Source organism: Solanum stenotomum, chromosome 3 (assembly GCF_019186545.1).
Source record: "Solanum stenotomum isolate F172 chromosome 3, ASM1918654v1, whole genome shotgun sequence".
In the NCBI taxonomy this organism is placed as follows: domain Eukaryota; kingdom Viridiplantae; phylum Streptophyta; class Magnoliopsida; order Solanales; family Solanaceae; genus Solanum; species Solanum stenotomum.
The window spans coordinates 15499348-15525363 of NC_064284.1; the positions used below are offsets into that span (position 1 = coordinate 15499348).

The window sequence follows — 26016 nt, forward strand, 5'->3', positions numbered from 1 at the left end:
ACACAAATTGCCATGTAGGATGTCACATATGATCCATGTGTTTACTTATTCAACTTTATACAAGTTTAAGTGTCTACTTGTGCTCACCCAAAGTTGGATGGCATAAATGTGACATGCATTAGCATGATTAAAGACTCAATTATCATTCAAAACTTTTTATTAACATATTTTTCACTATGTTTATAGAGGCTATCTTTGCATTAAAAAATTATACAATACATGCTATTTTCAATACACCAAATCAATATAAGAATAACTAATACAAGCATTAGTAAGAAATTGGTGACAAGTGTGGTTGTTTTTGAACTCAAAGCTTGTGTATTGGTAGTGTATATATATATATATATATATATATATATATATAGAAAATTGAACAATTGGAAAATATCACACAATTTATTTTATTTGATTGTGTAAAAGTAAGTGACAGTTCTCAATGGTAGATTGAGTGATGTAAACATTATCAACATGCTTTATTTAACATATTCTTATATACTCCATCAACCGACCCCTAAAATATTAACAATACAAAAATTTTAAATACATACATTAACATATTTAAAAACAATTGCCTCATTTTATTTTTTATATTTGTGAAGAATTATTTTAGAAACAAATATAATTCTTTTTTCAATACAATAATCTCAACATATTACTAGACCTATTTAACATTATTGTTATATACGTTATCAAAGAAAATGAATTTCTTACTAATACGGAATAGAATACGAAAATACAGTTAGCAGAGCAATAAAACAGTAGGTATAAAACGTAAAGTAGAATACTATTAAAGTCTCCATAACCGAGGAACATCGGAAGTCTCCTTCCTTCCATCTAGAGAGAGAAAGCGAGCGAGAGAGAGAGAAGAGTCGCTCGCGTTTACGCGTCGTCTTCTCATAAACACGCAATCGAAGAACAGTCTTCGATCCTAAGTTTCTCAAAGGTAACTCACTCACTGTTTTCACTCTTTTTCCTGATCGGAATATTCCTTTTTTCTGTTTTCCGTTCTATGAAATTGGTAGAATTTTATGCGATCTTGTTACTGAATTTGTTCCTTCGTATAATCTCAAACTGATATCGGAAAATTCATCTGTTTACCAGGAATGTTAGTTCACCTCGCCGGAACTTGTAAAAACTGAATTATTTGTTTTTGCAACTCTATTGCTATTTGAATTGCTTATTTTTTCATTTTTTTTATTGGATATGTTTGTAGTATTTTTCTGTCATGATGATAAATTTTCCAGCGATGTAGTCCGCATGCCGGATATCTAGTTTGCTTGTTTGAGTTTGATGAATATTTTTATTTTTTTTTTATCTCCGTTTTTTTCAATAAGTAAACCCTAACAATTGACCATATCCGGTATTTATGAAATTGCTTATGAAATCGCAAAAGGCTGGGGATTTGATCATCCATCAATCAATTATCCAATCCGAAAGTAGCTGTCAAATTTACTTAACTCTACTGTCATCGTGGAAAATTTTGAAGAAACATATGTGAATGTTTTTTGCTTCTTCCTTTGATAAGAAGAAAATTATATACTGTTGTCGAGGTTGATCATTTATGATTCTTCCTTTTTTTCATCTTTTCAGGTTAACATCTGAGTCTGTTTAGCTGAAGATAGTGTAGAGGCAAGGATTTAAAGAACTTGAATTAGGAAGTGTCGTAAAGGAGTGAGTTGCAGAAGATTTAATCCAAAATGAGTGACAATAACTTATTGGATAAAGTCAGTGCTTTTGGGGAGAGATTGAAGATTGGAGGCACGGAGGTTGGGCAGAAGATCACTGCTGGAATGAGCTCGATGAGTTTCAAGATGAAGGAGCTTTTCCAAGGCCCGAATCAGGCTGATAAACTTGTTGAGGAAGCCACAGCTGAAACTCTGGATGAACCTGATTGGGCTATGAATCTTGAGCTTTGTGACATGATTAATCACGAAAGAATTAATAGCGTTGAACTTATACGGGGCGTGAAGAAAAGATTAATGTTGAAGAGCCCCAGGATTCAGTACTTAGGGTTGGTGTTACTTGAAACTATTGCAAAGAATTGCGAGAAGGCATTCTCAGAGATTGCAGCTGAGAGGGTTCTGGATGAGATGGTGAAGTTGATTGATGACCCTCAGACTGTTGTTAACAATCGAAACAAAGCGCTGGTGTTAATTGAAGCTTGGGGAGAATCATCGAGTGAGCTTCGCTATTTACCTGTGTATGAAGAGACTTACAAGGTATCATTTACAGTTCTCAGTTTCACATTCAGTTCATAATAATTTTAAGAAGTCAAACGTGTCAGTTGTTTCTGTTGGACAATGAGTAAATATGGGAATGCAAAAATAATCTGGTCCCAATATAATACAGAGTATTAATTTTTTTGATAATTTTTTTTTGGCTGTCTTTATTTTTTCTGGTAGAAGGGGAAAGGGTTGGAGGACATCAGGGAGAGTGAGGAATGAGCCCAAAGCAACCATCTTTATCAGAATATAAAAATCGAGCTTTTCAGTTGAGCCTGTCCTTAAAAGAACATTTACCTGCATCAGTTTCTCTCGTTTTCCCCGGCAACCCCGCACATCACTACAGTCTTTACCAATTGAGCTGGTCAGTTTAGCTAGTTTCCTAAAAGAACATTGATAAGCCCCATTTTCTTCGTAAAAGAAAAACTTCTGTCATTTCACTTTTCAATTGGTGTCTTGATCATTCTCTCTTTCGAATTCTGGACAATGCTTGTCAGATCCTTAGGAATGGCTATTGAGTACCTAGTTAAGATTTTGTTGTGGATATTAGTGAGATTGTAGAACTATGTTTTCTTGACTTGGAAAAATACATTATGGCTTGGACTTACCTAAAATATACACCTAGTATCTACAAACTTCTACAATTTAGACAAGGGCATTATAGCAAATAGATGTGATGTCAACATAAATGGTTCTTTCAGCAATGGAAAATCAGAATACATACTTGCTGATATTCATTTCTTCACATTCATATGTCATACATCTGTAATTTTGTTTTTGTGTTAGAGTTTGAGATCTAGAGGGGTACGTTTTCCTGGTCGTGACCATGAAAGCCTAGCTCCGATCTTCACTCCTCCAAGAACAGTGTCAGCTTCAGAACCAAGTGTTACTCTGGCGCAGCAAATCCAACATGAGATTCCACGGGAGAACTTTACAGCTGAAAATACGAAGGAGGTATTTGATGTGGCTAGAAACAGTATAGAGCTTCTGACAACTGTTCTGTCCTCTTCACCTCAGCAGGATGCTCTGCAGGTACTTCTGTTTTACTCTTATTATCACATCTCGATCTCAAGATCTGAAGTTATTGTCTTAATACATCCTCAGGGTATAAGTGTGGATTGTCAGGTTCTAGGATTGATGATACTTCCGATTGAATATTGTTCCATTACGATATTCATATGCCAGTTTTTGTCTTGTGAGATTATAAGGATAGGGGCTATAAATGAGTCAAGCTTTGAGGCTTGAGCAAATTCTTATGCTTTTACCTTTGCTTGTTCGTGTATGTTTTTGAAAAATGTAAATTGGTTTAGTATTCGTTGGGCAAACTTTTGGGGTATTTTGTTGACTTTTATGGTTCAGTGAAATTGAATGGAGGTAATATTTGTATTATGAGCAGAAAATGTGGTCCTCTTCAAACTTTTGTGTCATTTTGTCATGCTTGTTCATTTATGTTATTTCAAAATGTCATTGGTTAGTAATCATTGGGGAAAATTTTGAGGCCTTCCGTTGACTTCTATAGTTTGGTGAAATAGAATGGAGATAATATTTGTATTGAGAGGAGAAAATTTGGGCCTCCTAAAACTTTTATGTCATATTAAGATGTGGACACCATTTGAGGCTGATCACGAAGGGAAGTAGGACCATTTGATGTTTTAAGAGAGGTTTATAAAGGTTTTGTGCTTCTCCACCCATTGCTTTAATGCTTGGGTGCTCCGTTTTTTCTTTCCCATGGTATCAAAGTGGCAGAGCCAGACCTTCAACAAGTCATTCTCACACTCGTAGCTCTGTATTGAAGTTCATATGTGAACCCTAAATTGAATTGTCCAACGTGTCTTGAGGGTTTTACAAATATTTTTGGGCCACTCCACCGACTGATTTAAGATCTTTGTTGGATGCTCATATTCCTTTCTCTTCTTGATGATTGAGATACTTCCCAAGGCAAGTTTCACATGGTTTGAAAATCAGTGGGTAAGGAGCTTCTCTCTCTACCCTTTTCCACTTAAATATCAGGCTTTTGTCAATGTCACGATTTGAACCTGTGATGTGTGCCTAACCCGATCATTATGCATTGCACTCTTATCACTAGACCAAAGCTTGCGTATATTCTTTCACAAATTCGTAATATATTTTGAAGTTGTTAGTGCCAAAGATTTTATAGTTTGATATGTGATCCTAAATAGTTGGAATAAACTTATAGTTTGATATTTAGGGGCTTCTATTGTTCCTAGCCAAGCTTGATCTCAAAACAAAATTTTTATTAGTCGAGCTCAAGTTCAACTTAAAATTCATTTAAATGTGCTCAGTTGATGTGGTTTTGATGCCAAGTTTTTACATCTAAAACTGGGGGTTTATTATTTCATCTTTTTGTTATGTATAAATATCTTTCCAGTTATTATAATTTATGCATTTGTAAATCATGCACTAGGTCTTTGAAGCCCGTCTTCTATTATGAAATACCAAATCTAGTTGTACTGAAGTCCAAAGAAAATGATTGGATTTGCAAGAGTGGTGGTAGAATTGTTGCCCAGTACAAACACTTATATGGTGATGTTGTTTTTATGCAAATAATTCACTTCTTAATCAATTGCCTGAGATATGTCGTGAAGGAAAGATTGAACTACTGAACAATAATGAAGAAAAAGTCTGCAAATTTTCTTGCTCTCGTCTTCCGTTTCTTTGTCCAGAACTCAAAAAAGAGTTGTCTCCTTAAAAACCTTAAAGAAGTGTCATCGATTTAATAAGTGGGGAAGGATGTACAGACTGGTAAAATGGGCAACTTATTGCAGCCATGCAAGTTGATTCTTAAAATTTCAGTTGCAGACTTGAAGTTTAGTTTTTCAATGCTACAGTTTCTGTTTTTGCTATTAAGTTTTGATTTTTGGTGATCTCTGACTAGTGGAGTCATGTAGTTTAAGTTTCTTGTGCTTTCTTTTTCATAGTTGATTTCTAGGATGCAGTTGAACACAGTGTGCCCTCCACCCCAAGACTGAGTTTTGTTCTTTTCAGTTAAACCTTTCCTCGTGCTATATTTGGTACTGTTAGTTGGAATATTATTGCTTGTGAATTTTGATGAGGAGCACTTGTTGTTGATAAATGACACACTGGTGGTAGAGGATATAAATTTAAAAAATTCCATGCTTTCATGTAATGGCAAGGATTCGATCTAGGATTGGAATATTATATGCCCACATTTTCTGATTAATAGTGTAGGAGAATCTTATGGGTTAGAAATATCAGAATCTCAGAACCCATCAACTAATTCTTATATTGAAAGATTTATCAAATGCTTCGGCAAGCTGGAAAAATTAATCTCCGCAATGGTTTTCTAGATATTGGGAGACTTAGTGTGTACTCTCACAATAAAATTTTGTGAAGATGACTTTGGTGTAGCTTTAAGTACTTCTGACTTATCTTAAACAAGAAAGAGAATCATCAAATACTTTTAACTTTGTTTTTTTATTTTGTCTTCTTGTATATGCTTATAAGATGCTTTATAGTAAGTAATCAATGATACTCTGAACGTGTCCCACTGAATATTACTGTAAAGGTTTTGGCTGAAGAAGGCGGTGCAAGTCCTAGGTAAAGGGAAACTTAGTATTGTGGTGCCCAAGGGCATGATTTGTCGCCCACCTTGTGTGCTATAGATTGTTACATCAAGTGTTCTTATCATTTCATTTGTATCCTTCTTTTCTTCCACATTTTGCTTTCCTTTAGATATGAAGCGAGCTGATTCTTAGAACTTACTTCAAAGACATGACTGTAGGTGTGTCATAATAATTTTGCTGGCAGGTGTGTGCTCATAATGGAGTGGTAGGGATGTACAATCTCTCTGGTTTTCAGTTGCATAGGTTGGACTGAGATATGACAAGATGTAGCAAAAAGATAGTAGTTATTCCCTCTCTTTCAGTTTATGTGACCCTATTTCCGTTTAGTCCATTTATAAAAGATGGACCTCGTAAATTTGAAAATACATTTACTTAAACTTCCCAGTCTATCCTGAATGAGAAGTTTTTATGGACACACAAATGTTATTGAATGTTCAAGACCACAAGTTTCAATTTTTTTATAGCCACACCAATATTATGGCACTCTTGGTCCAGTCAACTAGGTTCACACAAATTAGCCACACCAATGTTATGGCACTCTTGGTCCAGTCAACTAGGTTCACACTTATTGGAATGGAGGAAGATAAATGTTTTTGTATCATTGTGGTGTTCGATTCCTTTCTTATAAACTCCACCTTGAGTTGATTGTCTGGTTTAATTTTACACTCTTGTGAGGGTAAGTGTTACATGTTGTCTAAGAATTTTGTTTGTTAGGCGAATATGTGGGGCTCATGCATTTTTTTGGTGTTTAAGGAATAGAATATCAAAAAAGGTCTTATGGAGAAGAGTAAAAGTAGGCCGCTTGTAGCTATTGGTGCAAAACAATTAGTGAGCCCAATGCCTTCCTTATTATATAGACATTTATCAATTGTATTAATTGGACAAATGACACTGTTGTCTGACAGTCCGAAGTTCATGGCACCTTCCTTCACTTTGTGGCAATGTTTATGTTAAGTGGATCATTGGCTATGGACTTTTGTTGAAAGTGCTGTAGACTTCTTAAAAATAAGTTCCCTTAAGTGCTTGTCTTGTGTGGACATTTCGACAGCTGAATTCTAAGTTAGTAACAGGAGTAAATATTTAAGATAAAACATAGGAGCTAGGGGTGTCAAAATGGGTAAAATATATGGTAATCCGCTTGAATCAACCCATTTCAAATTGATTGGTTATCCAATTATTTAAAAGTGGGTCAATAATGGATCAACTCATATTTGGATAATCCATGGATATTCACCAATTGCACTCTCCTTAAAGTATGTAAGGGTGTAGGAACCTCTAGAAAGTACACTTATTAAGGATGTGTTTGGTATGAAGAAAAATGTTTTCCAATTTTCTCAATGTTTGGTTGGAATTTGGAGTAAATGTTTTGGAAAATATTTTTCCAAAGGACTTATATTTCTCTCATCTAAGAAAAATGACTTCAATACATAAAGTCAGTGAATTTTTTCCAAAACTTTCCTTGAACCTCACTACCTGAAACAGGTCCAGAGTTGGTATCCGACTTTCAACCCCGACCCGATCTGAATTTGACCTCCTGACCCCTCGGTTCATGACCACTAATTTTCTAGAAAAATAGTTCCAAGAAAAAATGAATCTTTTTTCTTCATAGTTTCCTTCATACCAGACACACCTTAAAAGGAGAAAAAAGAATAAGAAAAAAAAATCTTGTAATATGAAAGTACTTATTTCTTTACATAATTAGAAACAGTGGTAAATATGGATATCCATATCATCCATTGGGTTTACCCATTTTTATCCATATCAAATATGGGTCGAGTCGGATATTTTGTTTGTTTTCACCTGGCTCATTTTTAAGCAGCCCATATTCAACTTGACCTGCATGTTGCTCACCCCTAATCGGAGCTGTCCTGCAACATAGAGGACAATAGCCAAGTCTGTTTCTCTCAAAGAAGGGGGTGATCAGCTTCAAATTGGTTTTTTTTGTAGGATGACTTGACAGTGACGCTAGTACAACAGTGTCGCCAGTCCCTCAATATTGTTCAGAGAATCATCGAGACTGCTGGGGATAATGAGGCCCTCCTTTTTGAAGCCCTGAACGTAAATGATGAAGTCCAAAAGGCCCTTTCGAAGTACGATGAATTGAAGAAACCTACAGTTGTTTCGTCAGAGCCAGAACCTGCCATGATTCCAGTTGCAGTGGAGCCCGAGGAGTCACCCCGTGCCGGAAAAGAAGATGCTCTGATCAGAAAATCAGCAGGCTCCCGATCTGCAGTCCAGGGAGGCAGTAATGATGACATGATGGATGATCTTGATGAGATGATTTTTGGTAAAAAAGCGGGGGGCACATCTGAATCAGGACATGACTCAAAGAAGCAGCAATCACCAAAAGATGATCTTATCTCATTTTGATTTCCTTCCAGTGCGCTGGACAAATACTGGAAATTTGACACTGGCTTTGGTGATGTTAATATCAGGCTTTTTCACATTCTCGCTACTCCATTTCTCATGATTGAACCTTCATAAATGAATGTAGGAACTTCGTCGATTTGTTCTCCACCATATATACCTGAATAACTTATAGTTTTAATGTTTAAACTTTTGGGATTTAGTTGCTTGAGAAGAGATGCTGCATGTCTTTCATGAATATTGGATGATATTTGTTCTTGATTTTGTGTCAGCCCTTCAAGACATGTCAGTAATGAGAGCTCCATCGGTTTTCTGCGTGCTGCTGTCTGTGAAAAAGCCTGTTTAAATTCGTGAATGTTATTGTTAAGGCATAATGCATAAAATATGCCCTTTAACTTTACCTCATTTTACATTAATGTCCTTCAACTTTGAGTATGCACAATTAGACACTTAAACTTGTATAAAATTGAACAAATAGAAACTTGCGTTCTACGTGGCATCCTACATGGCAATCTGCGTCCTACGTGGTGTCTTGTGTGTATTATGTCACATAGAACTCGTGTGTCTACTTGTTCAACTTTATATAAGTGTACTTGTGCACACTCAAAGTTAGAGGGTATAAATGTAAAATAAAGCCAAGTTAAATGACATATTTATTTATGTATTATGACTATTGTTAATACTGTTTTGGTTGCAAAATGGTTATTTGTGAGTTTATTCGAGGCGAGCCAATGAGTTTTTCATATTTCCCAGGAGTAATGACTGTAAAAAAAAAAAAAATCTTAATTGGTACAGTTGCATAGTTATATCATTTAACCATATAGTTTTACACCACTAATCAAATAAATCGAAATACAAAGAAAGAAAGAGGAGCATCCTCTACAGTTTGTCTGTATGATTGTTATACTCCCTCCGTTTTTTTAATTTGTCAAATTTTGACTTGACACATTTATCAAGAAAATAATAATTGATATAGTGAGTTTATCATTTTATTCCTATTAATTGATATGTTAAATTGAGGGTATAATAGAACAAAAAATTGTCATGCCTTGGCTTGTCAAAAATAATAAGTAAAAAGGGAAATCAAATTAGGAAATATTTGACTAGTAAATAGACAAGGATGGAGTATATTGTTTCTTAAATGTATCTTATTATATTGTATTGTATTGTGTTATAGTATATTATTTCTATGAATATAATGTGTATATATTATATTGTTTCTCGTCATTACATAATATCATATATCAATAATTAAGAAAATAATAAGGTTATAATGTGATCATATCAATGACATAAAATGATGATCAATCAAAGTAAAATTATGTTTAAACTTTAAACTAACAACACCAAACATCATACTTCCCTTTTATCTCAATTTATAAATGACACTTTTCGCTTGCAAGATTCAACTTGACTAATCTTTAAAGCTAAATTAAATTATATCAACTCAATATTCAAAAATTAAAATTCCTATAAACAAAAATTATTTGAAAAGTACTATTAATATAATTGAAAAACATAATTTAAAATGTTTGGTCAAATTTTATATAGTTTGTACAAACTGTTAATACACCTGCCAGTTTGTACTAAGCCGAACAAATTCTGCAATTTAATCTGCCATTTTCTATTTTTTCTTTCCAATTTCTTAAATATTCTCCAAGCTGTAGAGTCTGAGATTTAACAATTGTCTCTATGTGATGATGTTGAGCAGTGAATGAGTGATTCAATCATCTAAAAAAATGGCCGGAAGACATTACACTGCTGCTTCTGGAACCTTCAAATCCAGATCTCCGGCATTATTTTTACTCCTTGCTCTTCTCGCTCTCACTCTACTCTTCTACATCTTCTTCATCTCCACCTCTTCTAACTCCATCGGCAACGTCATCTCCTCCCGGAACCCTAACTCCGGTATCGATTACTCCTTCGTTTCTTCACTCGAGAAATTCCTTACCAAATCTCCGCGATCCGCAACGGCCGGTGAAGATACAGTTTCAGGAACGACGTCGGTGGAGGATGCTAGAAAATTAGATGATTCCATTTGGAAGAATGAGAATCAAAGGCTTTATGATGAGCCGTTTAACCCTGCCTTATCGCCTCTCAAGGTTTATGTTTACGAAATGCCGGCGAAATTCACTTATGATTTGCTTTGGTTGTTTCATAACACGTATAAAGAGACTTCTAATCTTACCTCTAATGGTAGTCCTGTTCACCGCTTGATCGAACAGGTAATATGGATGATGTTTTTTTTGTCAAGTTAGTTACATTTGTTTAGCTTAGTATAATGAAATGATTTTTTTTTCTCTGTAGCATTCAATTGATTACTGGTTGTGGGCGGACTTGATAGCGCCAGAATCAGAGAGATTACTGAAGAATGTAGTTAGAGTATACAAGCAGGAGGAAGCTGACCTGTTTTATATTCCGTTCTTCACTACCATTAGCTTCTTTTTGATGGAGAAGCAGCAATGCAAGGCTCTTTATAGGGTGTGAGTGTGTTTCTTCTATAACGTGTTTCCTTCTATTCCTACTGAACTTTTTACTAGCTCTGTTTGAATTCAAAACATTCTCTTGCTTTTCGACTCGTGTTTTATTCATGATTTTTTCACTGAAATTTGCTTTGATGTGATGTTTATGAGTAATTCAAGCTACATGTAAAACACAATCCTGGATATGTTCGGGAGGCAACTCCTGTCCAAACTTCGAGTAGTGCAATCAAATCTGTACTTCTTTCCGTGCTCTCATTTCTTAGGCATGCTAATTCTTCTATTGCATTGAAGCTCTCAATTCCATAACCTAGTTGTAAGCAGTTTTATAATGCTTGTTAATGGACTGGAATCCAATAATTCTTTAGTAACTAAACTGTGCATTCATTATTATCCTCAAGGTTCTAATTATTCCTTTAAAGTTATCTTTTTCTGTTTTATCTTAGGGTTCCTTATATTGTATGGAACACATTAGCATTATCATCTCAATTAGGTACAACTTAGTAACAGACATGCTACTCTATTTGCAGACTGGGAAAAGGAAAGAAAATCCCCGATGGAAGGAATACTTGTAAAAAAAATTCCACTATTAGTTGACTCTGGGTGGGAAAAACTAGTATCAAAATGTTGTCATCAAAAAAAAAAAAAAAAAAAAAAAAACTGGTATCAAAATGTATTATAAAAGATTGATTGTTTCCGCTTCTCAATTTACCACGGTTTAAACTTATACCTACACAATATTTTTTGATATAGGCCTGTCATGATCAAATTCAAAAGAGTAATTGAGAAGTTTACGAATTTGCATTTCCTTATGGATAAACACCAACAGATAAATTAAACTTTGATACTTTTCGTTATCTATTTTAAATAGGACTGTGGATTCTGCGATAGGATTAGAGACTTTGTTATGTTAGTGGAATATGATGGCTAGACTTTGTGTAGCTTTGCTGTTGTCATTAGTCAATGTTTTTATTTTTTAAAATTAAAATGTAGGAAGCTCTGAAATGGGTTATGGATCAACCAGCTTGGAATAGATCCGAGGGAAGAGATCACATACTTCCAGTTCATCATCCTTGGTCTTTCAAGTCTGTCCGCAAGTTTATGAAGAAAGCTATTTGGTTGCTCCCTGATATGGACTCAACAGGGAACTGGTTAATATCTTCACTGCTATTTTTTTTCGTAACAATTGAATATTATTGCAGCTCCAACATGAACTATTATGTCTACGTTGAACTTCAGGTACAAGCCTGGGCAAGTTTATCTCGAGAAAGACCTGATACTTCCTTATGTCGCCAATCTCGATCTATGTGATGCTAAATGTTTATCTTCATCAAGGAGAACTACGCTGCTATTTTTCCGGGGAAGACTTAAAAGAAATGCTGTAAGATTCCCCTTGTATTAATCATCAAGTTTTATTCAGTTTGTGCACCACTTCACACTAATTTCTTGTTACTGCTCGTGTATCGAGTTGGTTAAAAGATGATTTATGGAGAAATGTTTTGGAAAATTTGGGGCTCTCCTATTGACAGTAAAGTGGGTTCTGCGCTACCATGTTGACTTCAATAATTTTCCCGACGTCTGCAGATTTCAAAATATTTGAAGACAGGGCATGTAATGGTTGGAAAAGAATCTCCAAGCTAGTTAATTACACCGTAAAATATTAACTCCTAAGTTCTATGCAATTGTGAAATCCTAGAATAACAAGTTACTTATTTCTTTCCATATTAAGACAAATCCATGCCAGGAACTAGTTGCTAAATCATACTAGTAACTGGTTGCTTAATATTGCTAGGACAGAATATTGGTACACATGGTTACCTCTCCTGTGTGGTTTGCGAGCGATTGCATAGGAGCGGGGGCTTTACCCTGTGTACACCCAAAGGGTAGTGGCCAAAGGGTAGTGGCTGTGGGTTTCTCTTGTCATCAAGGAAAAAAAAGAACATGGGTTCTAAATCTTGTAATTTGTTTACTCTTTCAATATTCCTGTTACAAGTTAAGAACTGAAGTTTCTATGTAGTTGATGCTAGTTGCCTTGCAACCTTGGAAAGTTATATATACATAGTAGAAGAAATTCTTGATGATAAATGAACGAGATGGTGAAAAGAATTTTTTTTTCCATGATATTCAGAAGATGCTGAACTACCAATTACTCTGCAGTTGTGAACCAGATTAACAACTTCTCTTTGTTCCATTGCTAATTTGTTTTTTTGTTTTTTTGGATTGGTCTATTAGGTTTAATTTATTAGTAATTGCTAGAGTTACAATTAGAAGCAATGGACTTCGTTTTGAATCTGCTTTCCTTAAGTATTCCATTCACTGTGTTTTTTTGGTTTCTTCAGAATGAGAATATTTTCCCACAAAGTGGTTATATTTCTGGTAGGTTGTGGCTATCTGATATCTTTCTTCCCAGGGTGGTAAGATACGTGCCAAACTTGTGGAAGAACTCCGTGGTGTAGATGGAGTATCCATTGAAGAAGGGACTGCTGGAGAAGGAGGAAAAGAAGCAGCACAGAGTGGCATGCGAAAGTAAGACTTAGATTGAATTGTCATCTTAAAATTCTTGAAGTGAAGGTTGTTCATCAGTTCAAACAGCAAATTGAGTGTTTTTATATTTATTTCCTTGGGTAAACAGGAGTATATTTTGCCTAAATCCAGCTGGTGACACCCCATCATCAGCCAGATTGTTTGATGCAATTGTCAGCGGCTGCATTCCTATCATAGTCAGCGACGAACTAGAGCTTCCTTTTGAGGGGATTCTTGATTATCGGAAGGTATTAGTTACTTTGGCATTCTTATTCTTGATTTCAATCTGAGGTTATGGCTTTCTTTTTGGAACATATTCTTTGATCCAAGCTTTATGGAAACCCTTAATACAAAGTTAAGATGATTAATCATCATAATTGGAAGTGTCGGTCAAAAAAGCTGCAGTATCTGTTCAAGGCCAGTTGTAATGTTGATGGTCTAAGAGGAAGTTACATCTGTCAAGTTTTAGTAGCTTTTGGTTGTCTATGAGGAGGTTGCATCTATCCGTTTATATTACTTAGTTTACTGGGGAACATCAAGTTTCGGTGGAAATTTTTTATGTGATAGTTACTCGCCTACTGATCACTTTTCTAGCAACTACCTATTCCTCAAGTGCCCGCTGTGTTTTATTGTAATTGCATTGAAGCTGGAATTCATCTTTCTTTTCAATCATAATTACCACCCCCTTTACCCGACAAAGTTCCTCCTCTCCTTAAAGGACAGTGAATGTGGAGGGAAGGGATGAAGAAAAGAAGTTGCATTTTGTGTATCTCTTACTCTTGTTTTTCTTTGGCAGATTGCTCTGTTTGTCTCTTCTAGTGATGCTTTGCAGCCAGGATGGCTTTTGTCATTTCTAAAAAGTGTTAGTACAGCTCAAATTAAAGAGATGCAAGCGAACTTGGCTAAGGTACATAGATTTTTTTTGGTTGAGATTTTGAAGTAGCATTGTCATCATTTCATAGAATGGCTGGGAACATAATTGCTTAATCTTGTGTTTTTTTGTTCTTTTTGCGATGTTTTGGTCAAATTGTTGTTTCAGTGAGTTATACAAAACCCTCAGTTGATCTAACTTTTGAATCTTTTGCTTATGACTGCAGTATGCTAGGCATTTTCTTTATTCTCATCCAGCTCAGCCGCTAGGTCCTGAAGACTTAGTCTGGAGAATGGTTCGACAGTTACTTTTCTTTAGTTGGCTGTTATTTATCTCTTTGCTATTATGAACTGCATTTTATTTTTTTTGGTGACGGCTGGATTTTTTGGCTCTAACTAACCAAATTCTGTCAAATATTGGTTTCCAGTCCTCTCATTCTTTCATTCATGCCATAACTGATACTTTAGTACTCCTTCCGTCCCAATTTATGCGGTGGTATTTGACTGACCACAAAGTTTAAGAATGGAGGAATACTTTTGAAATTTGTGGTCTGAAATAGGTCAGAGATATTTATGTTGCTATAAATCAGCTCAATAAGGGTAAATTGGAAAATTGAAAGTTAAGTTACTAAACATAGAAAGGGGTCATTCTTTCTAGGACTAACTAAAAAGGAATGAGTGTCACGTGAACTGGGACTGAGGGAGTATCTCTTTCCATGCCTTTTGACGAAGGGGGAATATCTGGAAGGCAAGAGAATGTTTTATGTGTTCATAGTCATTCTTACCAATCTCTTGTTTCTCCTCCTTTTGGACGGGTTGATTCATCTACTTAAGGAGATTCTGTGAAGAGAATTCCTATACCTCTACATCTATTGCTGCTTGTAATGAGATAACAATAATGATGCTATGGTGATCTAGTAGAATCGTGTGTGACCACTAAACTGGTGTTTGGGCCTTAAATCATCTCTCTCCCCCCCTCTCCCTCTCCCTTCTCTCTCTCTCCCTCTCCCCTCCCCCCCTCTCTCTCTCTCTCTCTCTCTCACACACACACACACACACACAAAATTGCAAACCAAATCTCATTATTTCTTTGAGGTCTTTGCTAGAAAACTGCTTATTCGGGTGAAGTTGAAGAAACACTCTGCATGATTTAATCAAATGAATTTGTCTAGGCTGAAAGTTTTGTTATTTTTTTGACATTCTTCACATTCGTTGAAGTAATTTGTTTGTGTCAAAATTATTGATAGTGGTGGTCATCTTTTACTGCTCATTCTATTTCTTATTTTATAATGTAATTCATCGTGATTCTATGTTGCTAAATATTTATCTCTGCATTTGGTGTTGGTCGGCATCTTGTGATGATAAAATGCTTCACTAATGCCTGTACATCTTGGTGGAAAGGGGTTATTCTTAAGGTTCTTTTTCTTTGTTTGGTGCGGAGGTAGTCTTCATCTGTTTTGACTATTTCATCTGTAAGTGCAGCATAAGGTAATAGAGGCCTGAAATTTTTCTTCCCTTCATTTTCTGGTGATTCGACAGATGGCAGGAAAGCTGGTCAACATCAAGCTTCACACTCGAAGGTCACAACGGGTGGTGAAAGGATCCAGAACTGTGTGCACTTGTGAGTGCAGAAGTCCCAATGCTACAAGCCCAGGTCCATTGTCTTGATTGTAGATCGCAGATGTTTCCTTTTTTTGTCACTCAAACAAAAAATTGTCTTTTTTCTCCTTATATAAATTTACACTTCAACGTTTGATATAGTTCTATGAGACTTGGGCAAAATGTGATTGTGTAAGTAAGAACTAAGTAAATGTGATTTTTCTTCAAACTCGTGTCTAATTTTGTCTGAAGAACATTTAAAGTTAGGTTGATGACAGAAACTTAATAACACGCAATTTGTATACCTACCTGTTTGTGATGTTGGCTTGGATTTCTACTTGTGGAAATGATCAGCCTTGATATATTGAGGTTGTTTTGAATTTTGTGTAAGGCTGTGACTTTTTCCATTGGAGTAGTGACATCTGTCCCAATTTTGGTACTGGTTCAAGCACAGATATTTATATGTTTACCATTATTATATCTTGGTCTCCTATTGGGAAATATCCTGTAATGGATACAGCTAGTGAAGCCTTGTGATATTGAATTGCTTGGTTAGATGTAGTCACAGGAAGGGAAAAGTCTAAAAAAAAGAGTGAAGAAAATGAGTATATTTCTTAAACAGTATAGACATGTGATGCGAGATGGATCGCACATGCTTTTTTTATTCCTTGCAATTGTATAAGTGTGGGATGGGTAGTAGTAAAGGTGATGGGTGCAATGACTAGTGAGCAAGGCTGGCTAAGTATGGGACGTGGGAAGCACATACATATGATGATGATTAGTTTATTCATGAAATCATGATGATGATCGTGCTCATGTTTTTTGGATTGTTGCATGAGCTGTGTCACTAGGCAATTCTGTAGTTTCCTGGCAATTAGTCACCGACCTCATATATTTCATATTACTATTATATGGTATAATTGGTCCCCGTATCTTATTGCCCTCTTTTTCACGCGATAAAAGAATGGTTGTTTCCTCAGATGAATCTCGGCTTCGGATTGGACAACTTTTGAAGTCGTGTTGCCATTACCTTTCTATTACCAGTAAAATCCAATCCATGCACTGATTTGGTATCCTACATTAGTTGAATACATTAAATACTGGCTTGGATACATTAATATGTAGTTCGAATACATTAAATACTGGCTCGGATACATTAATATGTAGCTCGGATATATTAAAGAAATAAGGGATTTTAGAGGTTTTTAGAAATAAAAGGGGATATTGGAAATAAGGAAAACATAAGACGTGTATTTCAGTAATTTTTCCTAAGTTTATTTCAAGATTTTGTTCAAGTAAAACAACATTTTTTTTTGGTTTTACACTTTGTGCCCGCATTTGAGCCTTGACTAAATTTGGATCGCGGATTGTAGGGCGGCCCATTTAGGGGTTGGTGTTCCCAAATATGGTTTTCTACATATTTAGGGCTTGAACATGAAAACTTTGATGAAGGGTATTGTTTTTAGTTAATACCTCCAATCAAATATGAGATAATTAACTCAATCCGAAAATATATACCATAATAATCCACCTGTTCTTGAACTAAAACTGTATGTTGAGTTAGATTCAATATTCATTTTACCAACATATGTGGGTCTTAAGTTGTATGAAAATGTGAATTGTTGCTGCTTAATCATGCCAAATATTAGTAGTAGTTACTTGATCTAATACTAGTGTGAGCAGAGCTAAGGAATCCGGTGCTAGTTAGTTAATATCTCTCTGTCTTAATAACCTCCTAGTGTCCTACCAAGTCAATCCTACATTTTGAACAAAAAGCTAAATTAAAAGAATAGCCACATCGCCCGCATGCTATTATGAATTGTTGTTTTTTTTAGTCCAGTGTACAGTATTCACATTAAAACTGATTAAATTTGAAGCTTTCTCCCTAACAAAACCGATTCCATACCTAGGGGACTCAAAGCCACCTCTCTCTTCACTTACTCATCAGTCCACTAATTGGTTATTATTAGGTAACATACGTAAGTAAAGTCTAGTAGGTTAACTATTTAAGTTAGTGAAAACGACATATATAAATATTACATTACTGAAATTAATGAAGTCACGTAATGAGAAGAATTAGCCATAATTGTTAATGTATAAACAGGTAGTAATAATAGTGTAAGAAGAGAAAAAAAATAATTGTAATGACGTTTTAGAGTGGTTAAAGAGTTGTTGCCAGCCAACGTTTTCCCGCGTTGAAATACAAATAAAATAGAAAAGCATAAAAATCGTGAAAAGTAGACATACGATGAACGTGAAGTCCTCATGCGTTCCGCTAATTGCGCGTTTACCATCATCTTAAGCAATATTGTGGCACTTCTGTAATTACACTACAACTTTTGGTGCTATTTTTAGGGCCTTTGCTTCTTTCACCACCCACTATTCATTAGAGTTAAGAATAATATATATGAAAATGTTAGATGATGTGTGGATATATTCAGAGAGATATGAGTAAGAGTGAAATTATACGATAACGATGAGAGTGGTTTTTGTGATGGACAAGATAAGGAAAGCGAGACTAGTGAGTTTTGAATGTGTGAGAAGTTGGTTAGAGCATGAGTTAGGAGAGGTGGTAGGTTGAAAAAAATTGGGAAGGTGATTAGACAAGTCATGATACAACTTAAGTTAACTGAGAACATGACTTTAAATAGGAATATATGAAGGTTGAGTACTAAAATAGAATGTTAATAGGTAGTTGAATGTTGTCATATTTTTAAAAGTATGATTTATGTATCATGTAGTTTATTTTTTTCTAATGTGTAATAATATTTGTTGTTAAACTTGTTTTGTACATTGTTATTTTACTGTCTCTTTTTCCTTTTTACTTTTTTAAGTTAGTTACATTTTTTTTTTGAGTCGAGAGTCTATTGAAAATAATTCCTCTACCTCGTCAAAATTTATTTGTGGGATTATACTGAGTATTTAAATTTTTTGGTTGTTTTAATTAAAAAAGGATTTTCCATTTAATTGAACTCATTGTCTTTAAATAAATTCTTTATCGTATTGCTAAATATTAATATTTTTATTTCATATTCTATCTAACATTACATCGTGCATAAATTTTCGATACGAATATTATTTATTATTGGCAACCAAACGTTAACTTTATGTCGATTAATTTTATACTGATTATCTTATATAAGATTTTATGCAAAGATTAATCACTCCCACGTCACAAACAAAATGGTAAGTGGATGAAAATAGTAAGGGAAATTTAACTATAGCCATAGTTAAGTACTCCCTCCGTCTCATTTTATGTGAGGTAGTTTGATTCGGCACGGAGTTTAAGAAAAAAAGAAAATTTTTAAAATTTGTGATCCAAAATGAATGATAGAAATATGTGTGACTGTAAATTATTTCATTAAAGATAAAATAGACTTTTTATAATTAAATTATTACTTAATATAAAAATGTGTCATTCTTTTTAAAATTGAATAAAAAAGAAAGTAAGTTATTGAGACACTAAAGTAATTATTAAAAGGAGTCTTGAATCTTGACTACTCAAATGGGAGATTTTCCAAATTCAATTCCATTTGCTTTAAAAGTCAGTTTCATAATCATCAAACCAAATTTGTCAAATTTAGATACCAAGAATAACCTCCAAGTTACCAATAATATCTCATTTGCCCTTTTCCGACACCCCATCACCACGTTGGCGAAAACAGACGAAAATTTTCCTTTCTTCGTCCTTTCATACAAAATATAATAATAAAATAAAATAAATTAAAAAGACAAAAACACGCCATTACAGAAATTGAAGTGAAACTTTTTCTTGTAAATTAAAAAGAAAAATAGTGAAACTTTTTCTTGTAAATTTTTTCTGCTTATTTATTTAAAGCTATACACAGAAATTGAAGTGCAAAGATCCAAAAACAAGTTCCTTAAATTTTCTCCCTTTTCTTTCAAAGGAACTTTTTTTTTTTTTTTGGCTTTTCAAGAATCTCCTCACACACCCATTTTTAAATTTTTATGCTTTAGATTCATACATTTGTTTAAATTTTTTTTTTTTTTTTTGGCTACTTGCTTATCCACTCATTTTAAGTTAAAGGGTGCAAAAATCCATTCTTGATTTCTGAAAAAGATTGGAGCTTTGGGGCTAATGAATCTTCTAGCTCTACTATAAGCTGAAGAAAGTTGAAATGGTTCATTACCCATTCTGAATTTTTTGTGGATTTAGCATTGGATTTGAAAGATCCACAAACTGATAAGTTGGTATTCAGCAAATTGGTTTTGTTGCTGAAATTCAAGTCTCTTGGAATTTTTATTCTCAGAAAATGATGGCTTAGCATTTCTTATCTCATAGATAGGTACAGTCTGCTGTCTCTATTTACTGTTCAATTCTTGTAAAGGTGTTTACATTTTATTACTTGTCTGAGAATGTTGCTTTTATGCTTTAGTAGTGACCTATTGCTGCATTTTTATTTTTATTTATGTATTTAAGTTGGTGATTGTTATTCATGATCTGGGAGTTGGTTGGTCTATGGAAAGATCATTTGGATCTGTTCATCTTGATCTCATTAATGTGTCTATCAGGATGTGATTTCTGCTAGTTTCATAGCTTTTAGTGTACAATTGACTTGAAGTTTGACTACATTTGAATTTCATGTACAAATTGTGCATCTCTCTTTAAGTTGCAAGCTTTTATGGTTTTTGTTCAAGCCAAGTTTATGATAAAAGAAAAAGGCTGAGTTGTTGGGTATAGTCAACATCGTGCTTATGGCAAGGTCCACGAGGGGGTTGGGGTGGCTTGGGTTGGAGTCATGATCGAACATGGGCGCTTGCTTGGTGGACTTAGTTAAGAAATAAAGTTGTGCATTTGCTATTAGCTATAGCTTTTGGCATGATGGTAAGTATTTGATCGTGACATATGATTTTGGGAATCTAATCTACCAAATACTTAAAGACTTCAAAGCTTTTGGCATTTGGTAGTTATTTGTCATCATTAGCATAGTATTTCTTTGCAAGTATGCTTTTTGAATTATGATCTCCAGATGTCTACATTTGAGTATTTGGTTGTTTTCCCCCGTCGAGAAAGATAATGATAGAGCATGTTGATAATGAGATTTTTACATATGAATTTCAAACTTGAACCAGGTTAGTGTTTTCTTTTTTCAGGATCTTGGTTTAAATCAGAACCAGTCTATGGAAATGGCTTCAAAATCATTCAAAGCTAGTAGATCATCTCTGTCAACATCCTCAGATTTGCCTGATCCACAGCATGGCAAACCTCCACTTCCTCCACATGTGACTTTCCAACGGCGGACTTCCTCAGGCCGATATGTGAACTACTCAAGGGATGATCTTGATAGTGAACTTAGCAGCAGTGACTATATGAACTATATGGTACATCTCCCTCCGACTCCTGACAATCAGCCCATGGATTCTATTTCTCAGAAGGTCGAAGAGCAGTATGTATCCAATTCACTGTTCACAGGTGGTTTTAATTCTGTTACACGCGCTCATCTTATGGACAAGGTGATTGAATCAGAGGCGAATCATCCCCAAATGGCGGGTGCAAAAGGGTCGTCGTGTGCTATCCCTGGATGTGATGCTAAAGTGATGAGTGATGAAAGGGGCATTGATATTGTTCCATGTGAATGTGATTTCAAGATATGCAGAGACTGTTACCTGGATGCTGTCAAAACTGGTGATGGTATATGCCCGGGGTGTAAGGAGCAATATAAAGTCACTGACTGGGAGGAAGCTAATGGAAACGATCGTCCGCTTCCTCTCACTGGGCCAGGTGGGATGTCAAGGATGGAGAGAAGGTTGTCAATTATGAAATCAACTAAGTCGGGACTGATTAGGAGCCATACTTCAGAGTTTGATCACAACCGTTGGTTGTTTGAAACAAAGGGAACATATGGGTATGGAAATGCTATATGGCCGAAAGAAGGTGGATTTGTAAATGGAAAAGATGATGATATTATGGAGCCTACTGAACTGATGAGCAAACCATGGAGGCCACTTACGCGCAAATTAAAAGTTCCTGCTGCTATCCTAAGTCCTTATAGGTAAGACATTTACCCTTTTGCTCTTCAGAGTCCTCTATGTTGTGTTTTAATTTTGATATTAATAGCTGTAAGCTCTAGTTCTTTTTTTTTTTAATCAGGATCTGTAAGCTCTACTTAATCACTCTTTTTCGGAGTTTGAAAAATAACTACCAGCTCGTTTGTTCTTCTGGTTTTGCTTCATCTGTCCCTAACATGTAGTTTTTCCATTGAACTCAGCTACCTTTTAATTGATTATTTCCATGTTTCTCTACCAAAATGCATTTTCCTCCTAACATATGCTATATGTGTTTCAGAACTAGGTTACTCTTGAATTAAAAAAAAAGCTAGTATTTTGGGGAAAAAATTCCTTTATTCGGTTGCTATTACTTGAACCACACAAGGGTGCAATATATCAAATGTTAGATCTTTCAATGAACTATTACCTTTCCAAGGAAAAAAGATCACTGCTGTCTTTATATTCTTTTAGTTGTTATAAGATTTCAACGAAAAGGAAGTCTGCATATGTTTCTTTTTCTCCTCTCCTGAATAGTGCTATCACTATTATTCTAGCTTTAGTGTTAAATCCCTTTTCTTTGATAATCCAAAGGACCCTTGCCAATAAACTGGAGAGAAAGAAGAAGTGGTTCATTGGTTTGTCTAGCTTTTATCTCATGCAATGACAATCCACAGGTTCCAGATATTTTGAGCTGACATGTACTTTCTTTTTCTATTGTTTCTTCTATTCAGACTTTTGATCGTCGTTCGGTTTGTTGTACTTGGACTTTTCTTGGCATGGAGAGTGAATCATCCCAACAAAGATGCAGTTTGGTTGTGGGGGATGTCTGTTGTTTGTGAAATATGGTTTGCTTTCTCTTGGATTCTTGATCAATTGCCCAAGCTTTGCCCGATCAACCGTGCTACTGATCTTAGTGTCTTGAAAGAAAAATTTGAAACACCTAGCCCAGGCAATCCTACTGGGAGATCTGATCTCCCTGGTGTTGATATGTTTGTCTCTACCGCTGATCCAGAGAAGGAACCCCCTCTTGTGACTGCTAATACTATATTGTCCATTCTAGCTGCAGATTATCCTGTAGAAAAGCTTGCTTGTTATGTTTCTGATGATGGAGGTGCCCTTTTGACCTTTGAGGCAATGGCAGAAGCTGCAAGTTTTGCTAATATATGGGTGCCATTTTGTCGTAAACATAAAATTGAACCTAGAAATCCAGAAAGTTACTTCAATTTAAAGAAGGATCCTTACAAAAACAAGGTAAAGCAAGACTTTGTTAAGGATCGTAGGCGGGCAAAGCGTGAGTATGATGAGTTTAAGGTTCGTATCAATAGCTTGCCGGATTCCATTCGCCGTAGGTCTGACGCTTATCATGCAAGGGAAGAAATTAAGGCCATGAAGCAACAGAGGCAGAAGACTGATGATGAAACTTTAGAGAATGTAAAGATCCCAAAAGCTACGTGGATGGCAGATGGAACCCATTGGCCTGGGACATGGTTGAATTCTGGACCGGAGCATTCCAAGGGCGATCATGCTGGAATAATACAAGTAATATTCTTGAAGTGTCTACTCTAAATTCTTTGGAATTTCACCTACATTCAAGTTAACAAATTGAGGTTTTTGTAGCTATTAATGTGATCATGTTTTTAAATATGCAGGTGATGTTGAAACCTCCAAGTGATGATCCACTATATGGTAACAATGAAGATGGGATTATTGACCTGACTGATGTTGATATCCGTCTTCCCATGCTTGTTTATGTTTCCCGTGAGAAGCGTCCTGGCTATGATCACAACAAGAAAGCAGGTGCTATGAATGCCCTGGTTCGAGCATCTGCGGTTATGTCCAATGGTGCATTTATTCTTAACCTTGATTGTGACCATTACATTTACAACTCCCAGGCTATCAGGGAAGGTATGTGTTTTATGATGGATAGGGGAGGGGATCGTCTTTGCTATGTTCAGTTCCCGCAGAGGTTTGAGGGCATTGACCCATCTGATAGGTATGCCAATCGCAATACTGTCTTTTTCGATGGTAACATGAGGGCCCTTGATGGGCTACAGGGTCCAATGTATGTGGGAACTGGATGTCTCTTTCGAAGGGTAGCCCTTTATGGTTTCGACCCTCCTCGCTCCAAGGATCACCAGTCCGGTTGCTGCTATGGCCGCAAAAAAAAGCATGTTAATACATCAGAAGAACATCGGGCCTTGCGACGAGGTGATTCAGACGATGAAGAAATGAACCTCTCACTGGCTCCCAAGGCTTTTGGGAACTCAGCAGTCCTTATTGATTCAATTCCTGTGGCAGAGTTCCAAGGTCGTCCTTTGGCAGATCACCCAGCTGTGAAGAATGGACGGCCTCCTGGTGCTTTGACCATTCCTCGAGAGCATCTTGATGCATCAACAGTTGCAGAGGCCATCAGTGTCATCTCCTGCTGGTATGAGGAAAAGACAGAGTGGGGACAACGTGTCGGATGGATTTATGGTTCAGTTACTGAAGATGTTGTGACAGGATACAGGATGCACAACAGAGGTTGGAAGTCAGTTTATTGTGTTACCAAACGTGATGCATTCCGTGGGACTGCCCCTATTAATCTCACTGATAGGCTTCATCAGGTCCTTCGATGGGCTACTGGTTCAGTTGAAATCTTCTTCTCCCGGAACAATGCCCTTTTCTCCAGCTCAAAAATGAAATTCTTACAGAAAATTGCTTACCTCAATTGTGGAATCTATCCCTTCACATCAATCTTCTTAATCGTCTACTGTTTCCTTCCAGCACTGTCCCTGTTCTCCGGTCAGTTCATTGTCCAAACACTCAATGTCACCTTTCTTGTGTACCTCCTGATTATTACAGTCACCCTCTGCCTGCTTGCGGTGCTCGAGGTCAAGTGGTCAGGCATTGAGTTGGAAGAGTGGTGGAGGAATGAGCAGTTCTGGCTGATCGGAGGTACAAGTGCTCACTTGGCTGCTGTGCTTCAGGGGCTCCTAAAAGTTGTTGCTGGGATTGAAATTTCTTTCACCTTGACGTCAAAATCAGCTGGTGATGAAGAAGACGATGACTTTGCTGATCTGTATCTCGTTAAGTGGACATCCCTCATGATTCCACCAATTACAATCATGATGGTGAACTTGATAGCAATAGCAGTTGGTTTTAGCAGGACAATATACAGTGTTATACCACAATGGAGCCGTTTACTAGGAGGTGTATTCTTCAGTTTTTGGGTTTTAGCACATCTCTATCCCTTCGCAAAAGGTCTTATGGGCAGAAGAGGCAGGACACCAACCATTGTCTTTGTATGGTCAGGACTTATCGCGATCACTATATCCCTTCTTTGGGTGGCGATTAATCCTCCAGCAGGCACTACCCAAATTGGAGGATCATTCCAGTTCCCATGATCAGCTTCTCTTCCTCGGAAGCTTTCTCCTTGTAGCAAAAAGTGCTGGTATGTTTGATTCATCGCATATTAAATGGAATTATATTTTTTTCAGCTCACCGATGAAATTGGTGATTCACAAGCTGCTCAACTATTTTTAGCATAGTGGGAAGCAGAACTAAGCAAGTTTAGTTGAGTTGGACTTGGATAGAGGAAATTCAGCATTTTTTTGTATCATCTTGGACCAGAAATTATTCATTTAATTGTTTGATTTACAACACCATGATGTTAAGGATTTGCAATATACATTTTTGTCATTCAAGTGTTCTCTTCACTTCTTTCTTCTGTTAGACTCTACATTCCAAATACCAGAAACTTTCATTTTTCTCTAAACCATGAAATCTGTTTTCATCTTTTTCTTCCCTTTGAGAACTTAAATCATGTGATATTGGTCATTTATCTTATTGTTGGATATGGCAGAAAGAACTTAAATTCTTCAATTTCATCAACTTCCAAAACCAAAGAGACTCTCACTCATGCAGGCGGAACGCGGTAAAGTTGTTGAAGCAGCAAGATTTTCATGTTTTAGCCAACTTCCCAGCTAAAAAGTACAACACCCAACATTTCTTTTATCCAGGATGAACATTTAAAGAATCCATAAGTCACATCAACATATCCAGTATAATCTCATAAGTGAGGTCTGAAGAGAGCGGTGTACGCAGCCTTACCCTACCTTGGGAAGGTAAAAAATCATATCTACTGACTGACATAATAAACAAAACATGGCCAACAATCCTATGACCTTGTTCTTCATACTCCTAACAGTGGCAGTCATTTCATCAATATTGATAAAGTCCTGAAACATATCATATCACCTTAGTCATCTGATCATCATAACTCTTATATTTCCCCCTGTTCCTTCTCATCAATGTTGCAATGTTACTGTTTGTGGTGGCAGCTGAGTTCAATGGAATTAA

At 35.9% G+C, this 26016-nt stretch overlaps 3 protein-coding genes across 3 annotated transcripts; all 3 read left to right on the top strand.

Moving 5' to 3' along the window:
• The first annotated feature begins 757 nt into the window (after positions 1-757).
• Positions 758-8453, top strand: LOC125857998 (TOM1-like protein 1). Its single transcript, XM_049537655.1, has 4 exons — positions 758-943; positions 1591-2219; positions 3009-3254; positions 7775-8453. The coding sequence occupies exons 2-4, from the start codon at positions 1698-1700 to the stop codon at positions 8195-8197; spliced, it is 1191 nt and encodes a 396-aa protein (XP_049393612.1). The 5' UTR covers positions 758-943; positions 1591-1697; the 3' UTR covers positions 8198-8453.
• A 1337-nt stretch (positions 8454-9790) lies between these two features.
• On the top strand, positions 9791-15979 carry LOC125857995 (probable arabinosyltransferase ARAD1). The gene is made up of 9 exons (XM_049537653.1): positions 9791-10419; positions 10502-10675; positions 11668-11825; positions 11914-12055; positions 13085-13200; positions 13307-13445; positions 13994-14104; positions 14295-14363; positions 15607-15979. Exons 1-9 carry the CDS (start codon positions 9934-9936, stop codon positions 15733-15735), a joined length of 1524 nt encoding a protein of 507 aa, XP_049393610.1. The 5' UTR covers positions 9791-9933; the 3' UTR covers positions 15736-15979.
• Positions 15980-19528: 3549 nt separating this feature from the next.
• Positions 19529-25354, top strand: LOC125857987 (cellulose synthase-like protein D3). Its single transcript, XM_049537644.1, has 4 exons — positions 19529-19973; positions 20782-21680; positions 22407-23214; positions 23325-25354. The coding sequence occupies exons 2-4, from the start codon at positions 20809-20811 to the stop codon at positions 25059-25061; spliced, it is 3417 nt and encodes a 1138-aa protein (XP_049393601.1). The 5' UTR covers positions 19529-19973; positions 20782-20808; the 3' UTR covers positions 25062-25354.
• The last annotated feature ends 662 nt before the right edge of the window (positions 25355-26016 follow it).

Bases quoted from the DNA above. Each gene is read 5' to 3' on its own strand.
- LOC125857987 (XM_049537644.1), top strand. From the start codon at position 20,809: ATGGAAATGGCTTCAAAATCATTCAAAGCTAGTAGATCATCTCTGTCA. The intron at 21,681-22,406 runs GTAAGACATTTA...TCTTCTATTCAG, and splicing joins GCTATCCTAAGTCCTTATAG to ACTTTTGATCGTCGTTCGGT. The intron at 23,215-23,324 runs GTAATATTCTTG...TTAAATATGCAG, and splicing joins ATCATGCTGGAATAATACAA to GTGATGTTGAAACCTCCAAG.
- LOC125857995 (XM_049537653.1), top strand. From the start codon at position 9,934: ATGGCCGGAAGACATTACACTGCTGCTTCTGGAACCTTCAAATCCAGA. The intron at 10,676-11,667 runs GTGTGAGTGTGT...ATTAAAATGTAG, and splicing joins AATGCAAGGCTCTTTATAGG to GAAGCTCTGAAATGGGTTAT. The intron at 14,364-15,606 runs GTTCGACAGTTA...GTGATTCGACAG, and splicing joins AAGACTTAGTCTGGAGAATG to ATGGCAGGAAAGCTGGTCAA.
- LOC125857998 (XM_049537655.1), top strand. From the start codon at position 1,698: ATGAGTGACAATAACTTATTGGATAAAGTCAGTGCTTTTGGGGAGAGA. The intron at 2,220-3,008 runs GTATCATTTACA...TTTTTGTGTTAG, and splicing joins TGTATGAAGAGACTTACAAG to AGTTTGAGATCTAGAGGGGT. The intron at 3,255-7,774 runs GTACTTCTGTTT...TTTTTTTTGTAG, and splicing joins CTCAGCAGGATGCTCTGCAG to GATGACTTGACAGTGACGCT.